Source organism: Chlorocebus sabaeus, chromosome 2 (genome assembly GCF_047675955.1).
Source record: "Chlorocebus sabaeus isolate Y175 chromosome 2, mChlSab1.0.hap1, whole genome shotgun sequence".
Classification (NCBI taxonomy): domain Eukaryota; kingdom Metazoa; phylum Chordata; class Mammalia; order Primates; family Cercopithecidae; genus Chlorocebus; species Chlorocebus sabaeus.
The window spans coordinates 58,629,127-58,648,761 of record NC_132905.1 but is presented as its reverse complement, the minus strand read 5'-3'; the positions used below and the strand labels follow the sequence as shown (position 1 = coordinate 58,648,761).

General features: G+C 42.3%; 1 protein-coding gene across 4 annotated transcripts in view; it reads left to right on the top strand.

Moving 5' to 3' along the window:
* Positions 1 to 5,084: 5,084 nt before the first annotated feature.
* The window catches only part of RALGAPA2 (Ral GTPase activating protein catalytic subunit alpha 2), a 328,251-nt gene continuing 313,700 nt past the window's right edge, over positions 5,085 to 19,635 (top strand). For 2 of the 4 annotated variants that reach the window (XM_007961465.3, XM_037993998.2), the window contains exon 1: positions 5,089 to 5,456. In XM_007961465.3, coding sequence (XP_007959656.3) covers positions 5,351 to 5,456 — 106 coding nt within the window. In that variant the 5' untranslated portion in view covers positions 5,089 to 5,350. Of the gene's footprint in view, positions 5,457 to 19,635 lie in introns of all 4 variants that reach the window. The other 2 variants (XM_073008651.1, XM_073008649.1) reach the window with 2 other exon arrangements.

Below are 19,635 nucleotides of genomic sequence, written 5' to 3'. Positions count from 1 at the left end.
TTTTTTTGGTTGAGATAAGTATCACTCTGTGGACCAGGCTGGAGTGTAGTGGCATGTTCTTGGCTCACTGCAACCTCTGCCTCCCAGTTCAAGCAGTCCAGCCTCAGCCTCCCAAGTAGCTGGGATTACAGGTGCGTGCCACCATGCCCGGCTAATTTTTGTATTTTCAGTAGAGACGGGGTTTCACCATGTTGGCCAGGTTGATCTCGAACTCGTGACCTCAAGTGATCCATCTGCCTTGACCTGCCAAAGTGCTGGGGTTACAGGCATGGGCCACTGCATCCAGCCAATATCTGTATAGAAAGGAACGTATGCCTTCTTTTTATTCATTCATTTCATTCATGTATGACCTTGACACATGTGTTTTTTTTTTTTTTTTTTTTTTAGACGGAGTCTTGCTTCCTTGCCAGACTAGAGTGCAGTGGTGCCATCTTGGTTCACTGCAACCTCTGACTTCCTGGTTCAAATGATTCTCCTGCCTCAGCCTCCCCGGTAGCTGGGATTACAGGCATGCACCACCACACCCAGCTAATTTTTGTATTTGTAGTAGAGACAGGGTTTCACCATGTTGCCCAGCATAGTCTCAATCTCCTGACATCGTGATCCACCTGCCTTGGCCTCCCAAAGTGCTGGGATTACAGGTGTGAGCCACCACGCCTGGCCAACACGTGTGTATTTTTAAATTGTGAGTTCAAATAGATATTTGAAGTAAAATCTAGTATTACAGAGTTTTCACATTTTCTTTGATGTGATATTTTTCTATCTCCTTTCTCTTACTCTGAAAATCTTGGTTCTTAATAGTAATTATTAATTCTTTGCAGATCTTTTTGCCCTTAGACTATATCCCTCTAAGGAGGCACAATCAGAATATTGTTTTCAAAAATCTCTTGAAATAATTATTTTCTCTATATAGTTATGTTACCAATTACATATATGGTTGAGTTTATTTTTTCATTTATTTTTGATTTTCAGGTTTGTCTTTTTCTATTTTAATTTTTGAATATGTAAAACATTTATATGGTTCAAAAGTGAAAAAAATATATAAAAAGGTATACTCAGAGAGGACACTGTTTCATTCCTTTCCACCTCATCCTCCATCCCACTTAGGTAGGAATTAATGTTAGTTTTTTATTTATCCTTCCAGTGTTTCTTTTTGAAAAAAAATAGGTTTAATATTCTGCTCCTTTTATATTTAACAATGTATCTGGAAAATTGTGTCAAATCAGTACACAGGAAATTTTCTCATTATTTTTAAACAGCTGCATAGTACTCCATAGTGCTACACTGTGTGGATGAACTGGATTAAATTAGCCACTTATAGAAGTATGTGTGTATAAGCACCTTGTTAGACAATCACAGGGTTCTCTCTGGTATCTGGTAGTTCTTGTTTTCTGGGGTGGCTGCAACAGATGACCAAAAATTGGGTGGCTTAAAAACAACAGAAATTTATTTTCTCACAGTTCTGGAATCCTGAAGTCTGAAATCAAGGTGTTGGGCTTCCTCTGGAAGATTCCAGGGGGGAATCCTTTCTTGCCTCTTTCAGTTTCTCTTGGCTATAGGGGTCTTTTTGTTTGTGGCTCCATAACCTCAATCTCTACCTTGGTCTTCATGTGGCCTTCTCCTTTGTTTCTATGTTTTCACTTCTTTTGTTTCTTATAAGGACATTTGTCATTGGGTTTGGGGTTTACCCAGATAACCGAGGATCTTATTATATCTGCAAAGATCCTTTTACCAATTAAAGTCTCAGTCACAGTTTTCAGGGATTAGGACATAGACATATCTTTTTTGGGGGAAGGGTGGGCACTGTTCCGCCCACTACATTGGCTATTATAAATAGTACTGAAAGGAATACACTTCCACGCATGGTTTTATATTTATTTCTCCATAGAGTTATGCTACCAATTACATATATTGTTAGGTTTATTTTTTCCGTTTATTTTTTATTTTCAGGCTTGTCTTTTTCTGTTTCAATTTTTGAATATGTAAAACATTTATATGGCTCAAAAGTGAAAAAAAAATAAAAAGGTATACTCAGAGAGGACACTGAGTCCTTTCCACCTCATCCTCCATCCCACTTAGGTAGGCATTAATGTTAGGGTTTTTTTAAAAATCCTTCCAGTGTTATATATTATAATAGCTGCAGGGTAGATTCTTAGAAGTCAAAATTCTGGCTGGGTATGGTGGTTCACACTTGTAATCCCAGCATTTTGGGAGGCTGAGGCCCGTGGATCACTTGAGGTCAGGTGTTCAAGAACAGCCTGGCCAACATGGTGAAACCCTGTCTCTACCAAAAGTACAAAAATTAGCCAGGCATGGTGGCGCGTGCCTGCAATCCCAGCTACTCAGGAGGCTGAGGCAGGAGAATCGCTTGAACCTGGGAGGCAGAAGTTGCAGAGAGCTAAAAATCACACCACTGCACTACAGCCTGGGGGACAGAGCAAGACTGTCAAAAGGAAAAGGAAAACAAACAAACAAACCAAAAAACCTTGGGAGGCCAAAGCCCACGGATCACCTGAGGTCAGGTGTTCAAGACCAGCCTGGCCAATATGACAAAACCCCGTCTCCACTAAAAATTAGCCAGTTGTGTTTGTGCATGCCTGTAATCCCAGTTACTTGGGAGACCGAGGCAGAAAAATTGCTTGAACCTGGCGAGATAGCGCCACTGCACTCTAGCCTGGGTGACAGAGCCAGACTTCATCTCAAAAAAAGAAAAAACAAATTGAAATTCTGGGTCAAAAGGCAAATATTTATTTTTGCCAAATTTCCTTCCATAGGAGTTGTAGCATCTAACATTTCTACCAGCTATGTTTTCTATAGCTTTACCAGCAGACCAGAGTGTGTTATCACACCTTGTCTCTGTGGAGGTTGTTTGTTTGTTTTTTCTAATTCAAATGGTATTTCAGAGCAGTTTTAATTTGCATTGCAAGTTTTAAACTTTTGATCTCATTATTCTTATTTGCTGATTACTGTAGGACATTTATTCAACAACACTTAATGTCTGCATAACACTCGGCACTCTATAACTCCAGGGATAAAGAATTCAGTACAAAGCAAGTGAAGCCCTCAAAGGGTTCACAGCCCAGCAGGAATGAATTTAGGAAGAACAACAGAAAATAAGAAGAGCCATATGGTACGTGCATGTGGATGAAAAAGTACCAAGATAATAATACTATATGTTTCTTCCTTTTTAAGAGAAGATTTGGAGTTCTACATTTTCATTACTGGGTAAAGGCTGGATATGATGGGTGAGATGAATCTATATGCACAGATGCCTGTTTCTGGCATTACCAAGCTTGACAGTATCACATGTTCACTGTACACTGTCATTTATTCCCACAGGTAACTAATCGCTCAGCCTCCTCAACTGGATTGGAAGCCTTGGAGGTCAGGAAGATGCACCTTATACATCTTTTATCTCCAAGGTTTAGAATCATGCCTTACACAGTGGAGGTGCTGAATAAACGTTTGATGATGATGGCAGCTTGCTTTGCAATGAAAAAAAATGGAGTTTCCTAAGACAAGCATATTCTATTTTTTCAGTCAGTATAAGGAAAGTTATCTTCTCCTAAAGGAATTGGACAATGAACATTGTGATTTGCTATGTGTAATCAGATACAAGCTCAGCTGCTGTAACAAAGATTCTCAAAATGCCTTGACTTAAGATAAGACATTATTTTGCTCTCTTGCAGCACTTTTGGAGGTTTGTGGTCCTGGTGTGTGTTGTCATCTGGGAACTCAGGCTGGTAGGGCCGCTCTGCCATCATCTTGAACATGGGGCTTTCATCTCTGGGTCTGAGAGTGATCCATGCTATTGGGTTTATCAGTAGCCTGTTCTTTTTTATTGCTGAATGTGTCCATACGAAGGAATATTACAAAAGTCTAAAAATAGAGAGATGCTCTAAAACTGTTTAGTTTTTTTTTTGTTCTTTTTGCCTGCCTGGTTGAAATATGTAGGACTATTTTAGCTTTTTATTGTATTTCATTTAATGAACTTTTATTGAGTGACCCTACAGGCCAAATACTGTGCTCAGGGATGGGGATACAAAGGTGTGTAAATCCTTGTCTCTTCCCTCAAGTTATAGCTCAGCTAGAGGAGAAAAAGACAGTTGTGTTGTCCCAATTTGGATGGAAACCACGTGATTCTACCTTAAGTACTTGCTGAAAAAGCTGAAAGGATGTCAAAACTTGCAGGATCCGGATGCCACTATACAATCCTACGGTGTAAGAAATCTGACCATCTTCCAGCTCAAAGTCTTGCCCCAGGGAATAGGCGCCTGGCTTTAAAAAGTATACAGGCCTGAGTCAGATCCCTCAGGGTCTATTTCTGGTTCTGCTACTGGATCGCCATGTGGCTTGCACAACACAGAGAACACACCCTTCCTACAAACAGGCAAGATCCCAAGGAGCCCCCTGAGCGAGCGACCTCCATACCCCAAATGAGGCTGGGTTCCAGGAACCAAGGGGCCAGCTGAACTCCTCACCGGGGCACGCTCTTCCTTAGAGCCAAAGCCACTCATCTTAGTGTGAAATTAGAGCTGCGATTTTGGCACGGTCAGAGGGGCTTCGACTCGTTCCCTGGTGTGAATCCAGAAGCTAAACCTAAAAATAGTTTGCATTTGAAAAGCCTTGACACTTTTCTCACTGAGATGTGTGTGTGTGTGTGTGTAGTTCACGTTGCACTAGAGGAAAATGGGGTGCGCGCGCAGGAGATAGAGTGACGCTACGGACGATCTAGGCTGCCGGGGCAGAGGGCGGGCAGGGGCCGCCCTGCGCTTCTGCGACCCTGGAAAGGAGGTCGCAGCGCGTCGCCTGCTGGAGAACTTCATTTCCCAGGAGCACTTGCGGCCCGCGGCAGGGCGGGGCGACGTGCCCAATGCCAGCCCATTGACTCCCATCGTGCCGAAGGCCGCCAGCCTGATTGGAGGACTGTCTTGCGGTGCATCTCGGGATTTGTAGTACAACGTGTGCGTGAGAGAAGCTCCTTTGTGATTCGAGGCGCCTCCTCGGCGCTCTGAGCGCGTCCCTTCTAAGTTTTGGCGCGGACGGGCTAGTGTCCCGCGAGGAGAGTTCGGGCTGTGTGCGCGTGCGTAGCGCCCAAGGGGCCGGGAGGCACCTCCCGCGGGGCGGGGCCTTGGGTCCCGCGTCGACACCGCCTTCCTGCCCCGCCCCTCGCCGTGACCGGTCCGCCCCTCCTTCCTGGAGCCACAGCTGAGGCAGCGGCGGCGGCAGCAGCCCGGCTGGGGGCGGCGAGTGGCCCGCGCGACACGCGCCGGCCTCGACCCTATGCTTTGATTCGCGTGGCGCAGGCGCCTACTGCCCCGCCGGCGGGGCCCGGGCTTCCTGCCGCGGGATGTTCTCTCGAAGGAGCCACGGGGATGTGAAGAAGTCCACCCAGAAGGTGCTGGACCCGAAGAAGGACGTGCTGACCCGCCTGAAGCACCTGCGGGCGCTGCTGGGTAGGGCGCGCGCCGGGCGCGGGGGTCGGGGCACCGGGGGTAGGGGCACCTGCTGGGAGGGCGCCCCTCTGGGCAGGGGTCGGTGGCTGGGAGGCTGGGGAGGGGGATAGGTGGGCGTCCGACCCCTTTCCCTGGATCTGGGCTTGGACCCCCGGGGCTTTGTTTCCGGAAAGCCGCAGCCTGGCCCTCGGGCACTGCTCCAGTCGCCCTCGAGTTAAACTTAGCCCAGATTCTCGCTGGGCGCCTGCGCTCCCGGAGAACCTGGAGGCCGGGCACAGGGGTACCTGTCCCCTCTCCTCCCAGCAAGTGAACTGGATCCCAAGTGGTCATCACGCGCACACATTGAACTGTCACCTCCCCCTTTCATTTTTAAAATTTTATTTTTGAGTCTGAGACTCTAAGTAGACCGAGACCCCAAGTGAACCCAGCACAGACCTAATTGGGCTCTCATCTCTGTCATCCTCCTTTTAAATTTTCTTTTTACTTTTGAGTGTGAGACCCCAAATAGACTGAGATTCCAAGTGATCCCAGCGCAGATTTATCTGTTTTCCCATGCTGCTTTTTAAATTTAATTTTTATTTTGGGTTTGGCTGCTTCAGTTTCTTTGTGTCCTTGGAGTGAAGGGGCCTTCTCTTCCTGCTTGGAGAGAAGGGTGGTTTTCTTGGGTTCAGGGAGGCTGCTTCTCCTTTATTATCAGCGTGACAGTGATGGTGTCTGCCACCTTCTGGTTTATGGCCTGCCGGGTGGAGGTTCTGAGGAGCTCAGGTGGGCTTGGAGTTGACCTGTGATGTAGCTCACCCCTGTGGGTGTGAGGTGTCCACAAGACCTCCTGTCACCTGCTGCATGTGATCTGTAGCTGGTTCGCCTAGGCTATGTTTTGTTTTCTGTATTTTTTGCCTCCTAAGTCTTTTCTTTAGGATGAAAACACCTTTGCTGTCTATAGACACACTTACTTGCCTGTGTATTTGGTGGCGAAGGAAAGAACACCTTATGTTTCTTCTAGGTGTCTTTTAGTCCTAAAATTCACAAAAATTGCCTAGTGCTAATGTGTCTGTCACTTGAAAGAATATTGTATAAAATGATTTAACATGTGAGGATTTTAAATAAAGATCTTGTTCATGAGATCAGAAGTTGCTGATTATTTCTATTTATATTCTACCTCTGAGGGGGAAAAGAACCCAAGCCAAACCAAACCACACCTGATTTGGCCAAGTGAAGTTATTCACAGTCTCACATTCCTTGAGGTTACACTGACTTGTTCAGTTTGAAATGAAATGTAAATTAGTTACTGTTACAGGGATTCATTTTCAAGACTTTTGAGAGTGAAGTGTGGTGTTCTTGATAAACTGAATTTTCTACTTCCTGTAGATACCATGCACTCACAGGTTGCACAATACACAGGTTGCATTGTGTGGAGTTCCTAGTAGTGACTGATTAACACCTACTGCAGGGACATTTTTGATAAAGGAGAGTTGAGCTGTGTTTTAAAGCATTTGATACTTTGAGCCTTTTTCTGTGCTTTAGCATTTACACTTTTGTTCTGTTCAGGTCTGCAAGATTAAGTTGGCTACATTTTATAAAGGCAGAATCAAGTAAACCTAGATCAGGTTATTTCTTAGCACACAGTACATTGTTCCTATTCTGAGAAAGTTGTTTCTTTTCAAGTTTGTGGAATTGTAGTTTCACTCTAAGGTGTAGTTTCTTATTTTAGGGAACTTCCTTTTATCATTTCACGGAACTCATCATGACCTCAGTTTTGTAACATGGAGAGGTTCTTTTATATTTCCTTAGGTGTATGATTTTTGTTGATATACTTACGGGAGGAGTGGCCCAGTTTGCTTTGTTTATTACTGTGATCTTTGTAGGGACTAGATTTTTGTAAAATGTGTCTGAGGAGTTCTAGTCATAATATTTAATGTAAACTTTCACTTGCTCCTGTGATTTATTCAAGACTTCAGAAATAGTACATTAATGCACTAGTTCCTACCTAATCCCAATATTCTATTTGGTTGCTACTCAAAAAAAAGTCTGCTTAGAAAACAAAGGCCTCTTGAACTAAAAGTTAGGAATTAAGCCAAGATCAAGGAAACTATTTGAAGGAAATGAATAGTAATTACTATTGTATTTTTATGTGTGTATTTATATAACACTTTTGCTTTTCATATATTTTATCTTGAAGTGATAATAGTGATTTTTTTTTTAAGTACACAAAGATTATGCCACTGACTTGGGTATTTGCAGCCTGTCCCTGCTGCCTGCAGCTTCATGACTCGAGCTAGTTACGTAGCCTGTCTTTGAACCTCGGTTTCTTCGCTCTGTAAAATGGGTATGGTAATGTTTGCCTTTTCAAGGATGATTGTGAGTATGATGAATAAATGACTTCAGCTTGAAGTAGGCCTTTAACAGTTTCCTTTCCCAATATAGCTCCCACCATTAATAGGATTGGACAAGTATTTTGATAGGTAATTTTTCTGTCTTTCTTATTTTTGATACTAGTGATGAATTTGTTCTCTTTCCTAAAAAGTAGTCTGTATTTAAAACAACTGGGTGAGAAACATAAAATTAGTTGTGGAAGTAGAGTATTTCTTAGTGTCATGGTAATAACTCCAATTTGGATGTAGATACTTTGGCCTGGCTATATATTATAGACTGGTCTGCTATGATTAACTTTATTTTACAGAGGGGTAAACTGAGGCACAGGCCAGTTTGACACATGGTGTCAAGACATGGAGCAGATTTTACTTATGTTAGAGGAAGAACAAAGAGCAGTTAGGTCCTGTGACTTCCAGTTCTCCCTACACTGTTGACAAAACAAAAACCACAAAATCCTCTGTATTACCATATTGCTCCAGCAAAGATTCCCTGTCTTTTTTTTTTTTTTTTAACAGGGTCTTGCGCTGTTGTCCAGGCTGGGGTGCAGTAGTTTGACCTTGGCTCAACTACTATAGCCTTGGCCTCCCTGGCTCAAGTAATCTCCCACCTCAGCCCCCGGAGTAGCTGGGACTACAGGCATGCACCACTATACTAGGCTCATTTTTTTTTTGTTTTGAAATGGAGTCTCACTCTGTCACCCAGGCTGGAGTGCAGTGGTGCCATCTTGGCTCACTGTAACCTCCGCCTCCTGGGTTCAAGTGATTCTCATGCCTCAGCCTCCTGAGTAGCTGGGATTACAGGTGCGTATCACCGGGCCTGGCTAATTTTTGTGTTTTTAGTAGACAGAGGGTTTCACCGTGTTGGCCAGGCTGGTCTTGAACTCCTGGCTTCAGGTGATCTGCCCGACTCAGCCTCCCAAAGTGCTGGGATTACAGGTGTGAGCCGCCATGCCCAGCCAGATTTTTATATTTTTTGTAGAGACGGGGTTTTGCCATGTTGCTCAGGCTGGTCTTGAACTTACAGACTCAAACAATCCTCCCACTTCAGCCTCCCAAAGTGCTGGGCTTACAGGCATGAGCCACCATGCCTGACCAGATAGTGTATCTAATTAAAAGTTGAGTGTTTACTATGAGTCCCAAATTAGGATGTAGAAATGGGATTGATATAGTGAGAAGAACAGATACAAAATAATAGTAAATTTATGGTGTGTTATGTAATTAGATGGTCGGGTATATGATAGAATCCATTATAGGATTTCAAAGAACAAAAGAGATAATTAAGAATGTCACAAAAATAAGGGCATCTTTAAGGAGGTTTGTAGTCATCTGTTCTCATGCTGCTAATAAAGACATACCCGAGACTGGGTAATTTATAAAGGAAACAGGTTTAACTGACTCACAGTTCCATATGCCTCAGGAGGCTTCACAATCATGGCAGAAGGTGAATGAGAAGCAAAGTCATGTCTTCCATGGTGGCAGGCAAGAGAGCTTGTGCAGGGGAGCTCCCGTTTATCAAACCATCAGATCTTGTGAGATTTATTCACTACCCTGAGAACAGCATGGGGAAAGTCACCCTCATGACTGAGTTATCTCCAGCCGTCCCAGCCCTCGACATATGGGGATTATTACAATTCCAGGTGAGATTTGGATGAGGACACAGCCAAATCATACCAACGTTTTACTCATGCTGGGATCCAAAGAATGGTTAGACTAGTTCTGTCCAATAAAAATGTAATGTGAGCCATATGTGCAATTTTAATGTTTTTTAGTGACCACATGTTAAAAAGTAAAAAGAATCAGATGAAATTAATTTTAATAATGCATTTTATTTAAGTCCATGTTTCTAACATATATCTGCAGGTAATCAATATAGAATGCTATCAGTATTTTTTACATCTTTTTTTCATACGAAGTTTTTGGAATTCATTGTGTATTGTATATTTACAGCACATACCGGTTCACACTAGCTGTGTTTCAGGTGCTCATTAGTCATATGTCACTAGTGGCTGCACTGGACAGAGCAAGGTTAGAATTTGGGAAAGCAAGGTTAGAATTTGGCAGTTCCAACCAAGGGAAGATGGAAGAGCTGGTGGCGGAAGTAATGTGGCAGTGATATAGGAGGGTAAGGAAACCAGCCTGACTTTCACTGTGTCCAGTGGGGCAGTAGCGAGGTGTGGTGTTGGGCACTGAGGACCTTTGCCCGGAGGATATCCACAGTGTCCTGCATAGGCCAGGGGTAGGGTAGGGTCCTGGCGAATGAGTGGAACAGTAGCCTGACAAGCAGAAGCTGAGGCTGGCTGGGGGATCATAAGCCAGACTCAGGTCAAATTGTGACCTAGGTTTGGACCGGAGTAGAGAATCGTCTCTCACAAATGCTGTATATACAAACAGAGCAAAACACAGCATTGTCATATAGTTCGTTTTGTGCATATGTCGCTCTAGGTAGGAACAAATTGACATACAGTTTTAAATGTCTTTTATTTTATCATTAGCATTTTTCATGTTTTGTTCCTCTCATTTTTAAGTACAACTGTTTGTTAAGACCGTGTCCCATAATTTAGCCTACCATTTCCTGGATTGTTAAATTGTGTTCTTTTCTCTCCTTCCTTCTTTCCTTTTTTTCTTCCTTCCCTTTTCCTGATATAAACAGTACTTCAGTAAACATCTTGAGGAGCAGCTTTTTCTATATTTCATTAGAATAGATTTTATTGAAGTAAGATTGCTGGGTTTGAACATTTGATGACGATTCACAGTGCTTTACTAAGTGTTGCTCCATTGGCCCTGCTAGCAGCAAGGATTGAGGCTGCCATTTTCACCGTAGTCTGACTACCAATAAATACCTTTCTATAATTTGATAATTGCTGGTAGGTATTTGGGATAATAGGAGTGTCATCTACAGAGTGAGAACAATTGGGAAGGGATCCTGGGCAAGGATGGGAAAGATGAGTTTGGTGTTCTACATTTTGAGTTTAAGAAAAGGCAAGATCCAAGTGGCGTGGAGGGGTGTGGGACATGGGATCTGGACCTTAATGAAATGATAGAATGCTGTCATATGTTTAGTTTTATTGGTTATTATCATCATGACCTCATTGAATCTTTTTGCAACTGTAACAAAGGAAGTGTTCCTCTCCCCAGCTGAGGAAACTGAAGCTCAGTGAGAATAGCTACTTGTCTGCTAGCAAGCGGGAAAGCTGAGACTCATCTGATTATCAAGGTCATGTTATGCTTCTGCTAGTTATCTGATTCAAAAGGAAATTTACATATCAGAAAATATATTTATCCAGTAGAATGAATGATAACATAGAAACAAAACCCCAGCAATTTTTGCATGCCTCCCAAAAATGTTGCTGTGATGTTGGCTTCTCTCTTTCTGGTCCATTTTTCTGCATTTTTCTAGGGAGACTTAGGATTATCATATTTGATTGGAGCATGGGCAGACGATAAACAGTCTCCTCCAGTGTTTTAGTGTTCATTGCCTTCCCTGTAACCTTGGCAGGCCTAGCAGGTGATAAATATTTGCATGGACATTAATGCCACGTGGACATTCTACAACTAGAACAAAGCTGGGAGGAGTAATTTCAGACTCTTCAGGCAGTCTTAGTATGGTCTATCTCAGCTGACCTTGTTTGGTACAAAGTGATTTTGTCATAATGCTTCCTTTGCTATTTTTTCATCAATTACATTTATAACCTCTGGAATGTAAATGGAACTTTGGACACATATATGTAGCACAAATACGCCATCCCTCCCTCTAAGGCTTGAGGTTGTCTAGACTTCTGATGTGAGAAAAGTGAACACAGGGTAAATGTCCGAGCTCAGATGTTTTGTTTAAGATACTAAAAAAGTTTGGCTTCCATCTTTTACTCTGAGAAGGGAGATACTTGGTAGGTCTAGAATATTTTGCTGTAAACTTTTGTAATTTGGATTTTTATTTTGGAAGTACTTTATTTGTGGACAGGCATAATACTTTTACTAGGTGTTTAGAGTACTGATCTTTGGTTACCAAACTGAGTATCAAGATAGAACTACAAATAATTTTTTTATTTAGAAAAAAACTTGGCCGGGCGCGGTGGCTCACGCCTATAATCCCAACACTTTAGGAGGCCGAGGTGGGCAGATCACGAGGTCAGGAGTTCAAGACCAGCCTGGCCAGCATGGTGAAACACCGTCTCTACTAAAAATACAAAAATTAGCCAGGCATGGCTGCTTGGGAGACTGAGGCAGGAAAACTGCTTGAACCTGGCAGGTGGAGGTTGCGGTGAGCAGAGATCGCACCACTGCACTCCAGCCTGGGTAACAGAGTAAGACTCTCAAAAAGAAACGCAAAACAACAACAACAAAAAACTTGACTTTCAAAATAGCAAATTGTTTCAATTTGAATTTTAAAAATTTTTAAAAAGAAGACATATAAATTATTGTTCTGTGAAATTAAGAATAACTAATATAATGTGTTAAACAATTATCTTGTCCTTGAATTTAAAAAAAATCAAGCTGGGTGCTATTGCTCATGCCTGTAATACCAACACCTTGTGAAGGTTAAGTGAGAAGATCAGCCCAGAAGTTCAGTACCAGCCTGGGCAATATAGTGAGACCCCTTCTCTACAAACCGATGAAGAAATTAGCTGGGTATGCTTGCATGTGCTGTGGCCCCAGCTCCTCGGGAGGCTGAGGCTGGAGGATCACTTGGGCCCAGGAGGTCAAGGCTACAGTGAACCTTGATTGTGCCACTGCACTCCAGCTTAGGTGACAGAGCAAGACCGTGTATCAACAACAACAAAAATCAAGTCACAAGCATTGTTTTAAAGAGTATGTGAGTGCGTATGTGTTTGCCTGCATGTCTGACATAAGTAAGTCTGTGTTTAGATGTTAATAAGGCACAAGCCCAGGATTTATGGTTTGGTAGGAGAAATAGCCATGTAAACAATGAAATTTACCACGAGGGTTCTGAGTGGCACTGAGGAGTGTGGTGGAACCATAGAGGTGGGTACAGGTGCAGAGGAGGAACAGCAGCAAGACCTCCTGGAGACACCAGCCAGTGCTTCTTTAGGGAGGTTAGGTCTGAAGTAGGTTTTGAATAATTGATAAAGGATTTTACCAGGGGGACAAGTTGGGGATGAGGGTATTATAGAGAGAGGAACGTATGCAAAGGTAATGGTGTGTAGCACCATGGAGTTAAGTGCACAGTGTTTTAACTTATGGTGTAGGTAGATGTTGGGACTCCAGTGAAGAGTTTTAAGCAGAAGAGGAGCCAAATCCTGTCTCTTCCCATTTAGTGTCTGAGAATCCCATTCTCCTCTGAGATTTGAAACATAGATGCTGGGAGAGAGAGAGCTCCCTTCCTTTGGATTGCAAGCCCTGAAGATATAGTCTGGGCTGCTGGCATTTGTTTTTCCCACCATGTGGGGAGCATGTGCCTTAAATTGAATTCCACACTCACAGGGAATGACAATAGAGAGGTGGAGAGTGAGAGGAAGCCCATGAGTCCTGAGTTTGGCCGTGTCTTTGCCAGGTCCATCCTGAGCTGCTCAGTTGCAGGAACTGGTAACATGTTAACTAGCTTGAGTCATGTTTCTGGGTCTTGCATTTGAAAGAGCACCTAACATGGAGGTGTTTATGTGTATGGAGATTTGACTTTTATATTTTTTTAGAACTGGAGGAATTTGAGTTTATATGGAAGTAACTAATAAAGAGCGAAATTGAAGAAACGGGGGATAATAATGCAGAATGGTATCATCTGCAGTGAGATTGAGAGCCTGGGGTGAGAGATCAGGCTTAACAAGAGGGACACCTCTTTTTCTAAGGCCACTTGAAGGAAGTAGGAATGGGGTGCTGGGTGATGGGGACAGGGAGGGAGTTCTCACACCATGGCTTCTGTCCCCTCTGTGAAGGTAACAGGTGAAGTCATTTGCTGAGCCAGTTTTCTCACTCATGTGGTGATGGGAACTTAAATATGTCTTCCTCCCTCTTCTGTGCCACATAACCTCTTAAAAAAAGGACATCTGTTATCTGGAAGGCTTTGTTTTTTTTCCTTAGGGAGTGACTGAAAAATGCATTTAACGTTTATGTTAAATATTCACTAAGAAGGCGGAAAATCCATATAGAATGAGGCCAGTTTAAGTAGCACAGATGTGGTATGCCCTTCCACTCAATGACCATGTGCCCTAGAGCGGACCTAAGGTGGGACATGGGTACCCGCCGTGTCGCCGATAGTCTTCTTTCCTTTGTGCCTTTCACTGTGAGAGCATCCCCCTGCTGGGTATGACTCCAGAGTTAAAGGATCATTTTAATTTTTTCTACTTTTGCCTTTCTTATGACTTAACCGCATGTAAAATGTAACTCTGTTGGTATCTCAAATTCATGTACCAGTTTACGCTTTTGCAAAACGTCTTCTCATATTCTTATTTAATCAAATTGCTACCTTAAGCAATCAATTCATATTAATTATAAAAGAAATTTATTAAATATCTATTTGTGAATGTATTTTAGGTGGTCTTCAATACAGGTTATTTTACATAGTTAAAGCCTCCTGAATGTGTCAATACAAATAGCATTTTCCGGTGAGAGGATCCAGAATCCACTAACAAAATCTAGCAATTGAGAATTTGATAAAGTTAAAATAGGAATTTTAGAGAGATTATGTCATTTAAAGGATTTACCGTATAGATTCTTAGTAGATTGTTTCTGAGTTCATTCTGAATCCTCAATTCAGGGTTTTAGCCTTAATTTTCAGAAAAGTGATGTTTCATAACCATTTTATGTCTTTTATATTGTTTTAGAAACTGAAACCACAGCTATTTTAAAAGTAGTTGTAATCTTTTTTTTTTTTTTTTGGGACGGAGTCTCCCTTTGTCACACAGGCTGGAGTTCAGTGGTGCAATCTCGGCTCACTGCAACCTCTGCCTCCTGGGTTGAGGCGATTCCCATGCCTCAGCCACCTGAGTAGCTGGGATCACAGGCTTGCTCTACCATGCCTGGCTAATTTTTGTGTTTTTAGTAGCAACAAGGTTTTGCCATGTTGGCTAAGCTGGTCTTGAAATCCTCGCCTCCAGTGATTAGTCCACCTCGGCCTCCCAAAGCGCTGGGATTACAGGCGTGAGCCACTGCCCCTGGACAAAGTAGTAATCAAATTTTGATATTATAATTATGGTTAAGTTAAAAAAATCCCTTTTGATAAAGTTCAGGAGCCCATGGATATTGTGTTTGATTTCAAGTAATGACACATATTCATTGAACCTTAGCCATGCCTGAAAGTACAAGCATGGTACTTGTGACATTGCTTGTGCCTGACTATGACAGCCATAAGAATGTGCTGCTTCTCCTGCTGTGGGGAGCATGATTGACTGATGGCCCCAGCTGCTGCTCCCTGAATCTACCAATTTTGAGCCAAAGCTTAGTTTCCCTTGGGAAGCTCTTAGCCCATTACTGAGCACTACAGGAGTATTAATGCTACCTGTTCCTACACACTTCAGATGCTTCTGAAGGGCCACTTTGGCTTGAGGACTTCCTGTTGGCCTAAGACCTTCTCAGAACTGTGTTGAAGTCTGACACTCTTCCAACTCAACCTTCCTTCATTCCCCACTCCCCTTCCCAGGGGTCAGACCTGCATCATGGTCTAAATCCTCTCCCTGCCTTCACCAGCTCCTTCTCATTTATCCTCCATGGGCATTTTCCCCAATAAATCTCTCGCATGTCTAACCCCGTCTTGGCATCTACTTCTCAGAGAACCCAAACTAATCTACCATCCATTTTCTGGAAGCTGTTGTCCATCCTGCCATCTACAGTTTTTCCAGGAGACAGTGCCAACACTTTATATCTTCCATGTGGGCTTTCTTCATCCTCTTGCCCTGAATGTATCGCTTCTCAGAATTCCCACAGCACTTTGTACCTTTTGTTTGGTATTAATGGCCTTTCACTTTGCACCATGCTTATTTTCTTATTTATTTATTAATTTTTTTGAGATGGAGTCTTGCAGCCCAGGCTAGAGTGCAGTGGTGTGATCTTGGCTCACTGCAACCTCCACCTCCTGGGTTCAAGTGATTCTCCTGCCTCAGCCTCCTGAATAGCTGGGATTACAGGCACCTGCCACCGTGCCTGGCTAATTTTTGTATTTTTAGTAGAGACGGGGTTTCACCATCTTGGCCAAGCTGGTCTTGAACTCCTAATCCTGTGATCCATCCACCTCAGCCTCCCAAAGTGCTGGGGTTTCAGGCGTGAGCCACTGCGCCTGGCCGCACCATGCTTATTTATTTATTTATTTATTTATTTATTTATTTATTTATTGAGACAAAGTCTTGCTCTGTCGCCCAGGCTGGAGTGCAGTGGCATGGTCTCCACTCACTGCAACCTTCACCTCCCCTGGTCAAGCAAGTCTTCTGCTGCACCCTCCCCAGTAGCTGGGATTACAGGCACATGCCACCACGCCCAGCTAATTTTTTTGTATTACTAGTAGGGATGGGGTTTCACCATGTTGGCCAGGCTGTTCTTGAACTCCAGACCTCGCGATCTGCCTGCCTTGGCCTCCCAGAGGGCTGGGATTACAGGCGTGAGCCACTGAGCCTGGCCCATACCATGTTTATTTGTGTTCATGCCTTATACGTGTTCTTTCCCACTAAATTATAAGTACATAGAGAACCTGAACAGCATCTTTTTCATCTTGATTTCTCTTGATAACTTACTCCCCTATTTGGAATAATAATTAATATTTATTTAGTACTTTTTATGTGCTGAACAGTGCCATAAATATTTCTACATTTATTAATGCATTTAATCTGCCCAAATGAGATAGGGAATATCATTATCCCTGTTTTACAGTTGAGATACAGACAGGTTAAGAACCTTGTTCAAGGTTACACATCCAGTTAGTGGCAGAATCAGGATTTGAACCCAGGGAGCTGGCTCAAGTTCCTTTATTCACTTAGCAGTTATATGTCCAACACAAACTATGTGCCAGACATTGTGCATAGCACTAGGCATACCAGAGCTTGCAATCTTAGTTTAGAATAAGTAACTTTAAAAAAAAAAAACCACCAACCAAAAATGTAATTTCTGAATAGCTGGATCTAAGTCTACTGGGGAGCAGAGCTGGTCCATCATGGCTTAAATAATTCCTGAAAGCCTTCCCGCCCCAAAGATTGTTTTCATCAGTCAGAAGTTTCCAACATTAAATTAATGATTCAAGATCATGAATTAAGAGTGGTGGTTTCTCCCAAATGAATTCTCTAATCTCCTTTGTTTACACACATTCATTATCAGACCAATCTCTTGGATTCTAAGGGGAATAGATGTAAGAAAGACTATTTCCGTGGACCAAAGGGAGAGAGATTGGTGTTTGTAAACCTTGATGAAGGTTGGGGGAAAGAGGGGCAGCAATGCTGGAGAGCTGTTGGCAAGGGCAGGCTTAGGCAAATTCCCCAGATATTCCTTCATGGGAACAAAATTGGAGAGAGATTATTGTAAAGTTTTAAATTTATAAAAACCAAAACTGAGTCACATTCCCCCCAGTCAAAGACCTGTTACAGCTAGTGAGGAAATTGTTTTTTTACATTTCAACTTTTATTTTTGGTACAGGGGGTACATGTGCAGGTTTTTCACGTGGGTATGTTGTATGATGCTGAGGTTTGGGGTGTGGATCCCACCGTCCACATAGTGAGCATAGTGCCAAATAGGGTTTTTTTCAGCTCATACCCCACTCCCTCTGTCCCCACTCTAGGTAGTGTACAGTGTATCTTGTTGCCATGTTTATGTCCCCTTGTGCTCAGTGTTTAGCTCTCACTTACAAGTGAGAACATGTGATATTTGGTTTTTAGTTCCTGTATTAATTCGCTTAGGTTTATGGCCTCCAGCTGCATTCATGTTGCTGTAGAAGACATGATTTCATTCTTTTTTATGGCTGTGTAGTATTCCATGGTGTATATGTACCACATTTTCTTTATCCAGTCCACCACTAATGGGCACTTGGGTTGATTCCATGTTTTTCTGTTGTGAATAGCATGGCGATGAACATATGAGTGCATGTGGTTTTTTTGGTAGAATGATTTATTTTTTCCTTTGGGTATATACCCAGCAATGGAATTGCTGGGTCAAATGGTAACTCTCTTTTAAGTTCTTTGGGAAACTCAAAACTGCTTTCCACAGTGGCTGAGCTAATTTACATTCCCACCAACAGTGTGTAAGTGTTCCCTTTTCTCCACAGCCTCAGCAGCATCGGTCATTTTTTTTTTTTTAACTATTTAATAACCATTCTGACTGGTATGAGATGGTATCTCATTGTGGTTTTGATTTGCATTTCTTTGATGATTCGTGATGATGAGCACTTTTTTATATGTTTGTTGGCTGCTTGTATGTCTTCTTTTGTGACGTATCTGTTCATGTCTTTGCCCATTTTTTAAATGGGGTTATTTGGGAAAAATTTTTAAATGAAATCTTTGATAGTATTTTCAAAACTGCATGGAAGAGAGGGGAACTGAAGACATACGTTGCTTCTTTACAACTTCTGTTCGGGATCACCGTGTTTTATTTCTGTCTGGTCATATTCCTGGTGTAAACAGTGCAGACTGTCTCTATTCCATGGACTCTATAGTATCTAAGAAGATGAGGATGCATTTGGCCAGTTAGGCTTGATGTGGTATAGCTTATGCTGAACTCCTGGAGTGGAAGTAAAATATCCTCTAGTCTTCCTCAACATGTGTCTGTGTCTTTGTCTGTGTGTGTCATATTGCAGATATTTGTTTTCGAAAGAATTGTTCCTTTTCTCTTTTCCTGCTCCTAAAATAAATAAATATAGAAACCGACATATCACCTTTAACTGAAGTAAAAAATAAATAATGAACTGGAAAAATATTTGAAAGTTATAAGAGGAGAAATAGTTACATACATAATACATAAAAAACTACGTGTAATTAGCAAGAAAAATTGTAGTAAATAAATGTTCAAAATGTATGTATATGTAAATTGCAAATGGACAAATGCTAAGACCCATAAGAACGTTTTCAGTGTTTGTTCCTCACTAGTAATCTAAATATATAAACTTAGAGATTAAAATGTATTTATCCATTATATTTGCAAATTTGCTGTTGTCTTTTTTTCTCTGATGATAGTATATGGTGTGAGCTGTCTCCACTTTTGATAGGACTGTAACTTGGAACAATCTTTCTGAAAAGTCGTTTGTTAATACAGATCAATGATCTTTAAAATGTATATCCCATTTAAGCCGGGCGCGGTGGCTCAAGCCTGTAATCCCAGCACTTTGGGAGGCCGAGGCGGGCGGATCACAAGGTCAGGAGATCGAGACCATCCTGGCTAACATGAAACCCCGTCTCTACTAAAAATACAAAAAACTAGCCGGGCGAGGTGGCGGGCGCCTGTAGTCCCAGCTACTCAGGAGGCTGAGGCAGGAGAATGGCGTAAACCCAGGAGGCGGAGCTTGCAGTGAGCTGAGATCGTGCCACTGCACTCCAGACTGGGTGACAAAGCAAGACTCCGTCTCAAAAAAAAAAAAAAAAAAAAAAAAAAAAGTATATCCCATTTAACCCAATTTCCTCTTTTGCAAAAGCCTATTCTACCATCAAGAAGTGCTTTGCAGCATTGTTTGAATGTTAATTTTTTTTATTGAGTTGAAATTCACATAACATAAAATTAATCATTTTAGACCAGGCATGGTGGCTCACACCTGTAATCCCAGCACTTGGGAGGGAGGTGGGCAGATCACCTGAAGTCAGGAGTTCGAGGCCAGCCTCACCAACATAGTGAAACTAAAAATACAAAATACTCTACTAAGAATACAAAAATAAGCTGGGTGTGGTGGTGGG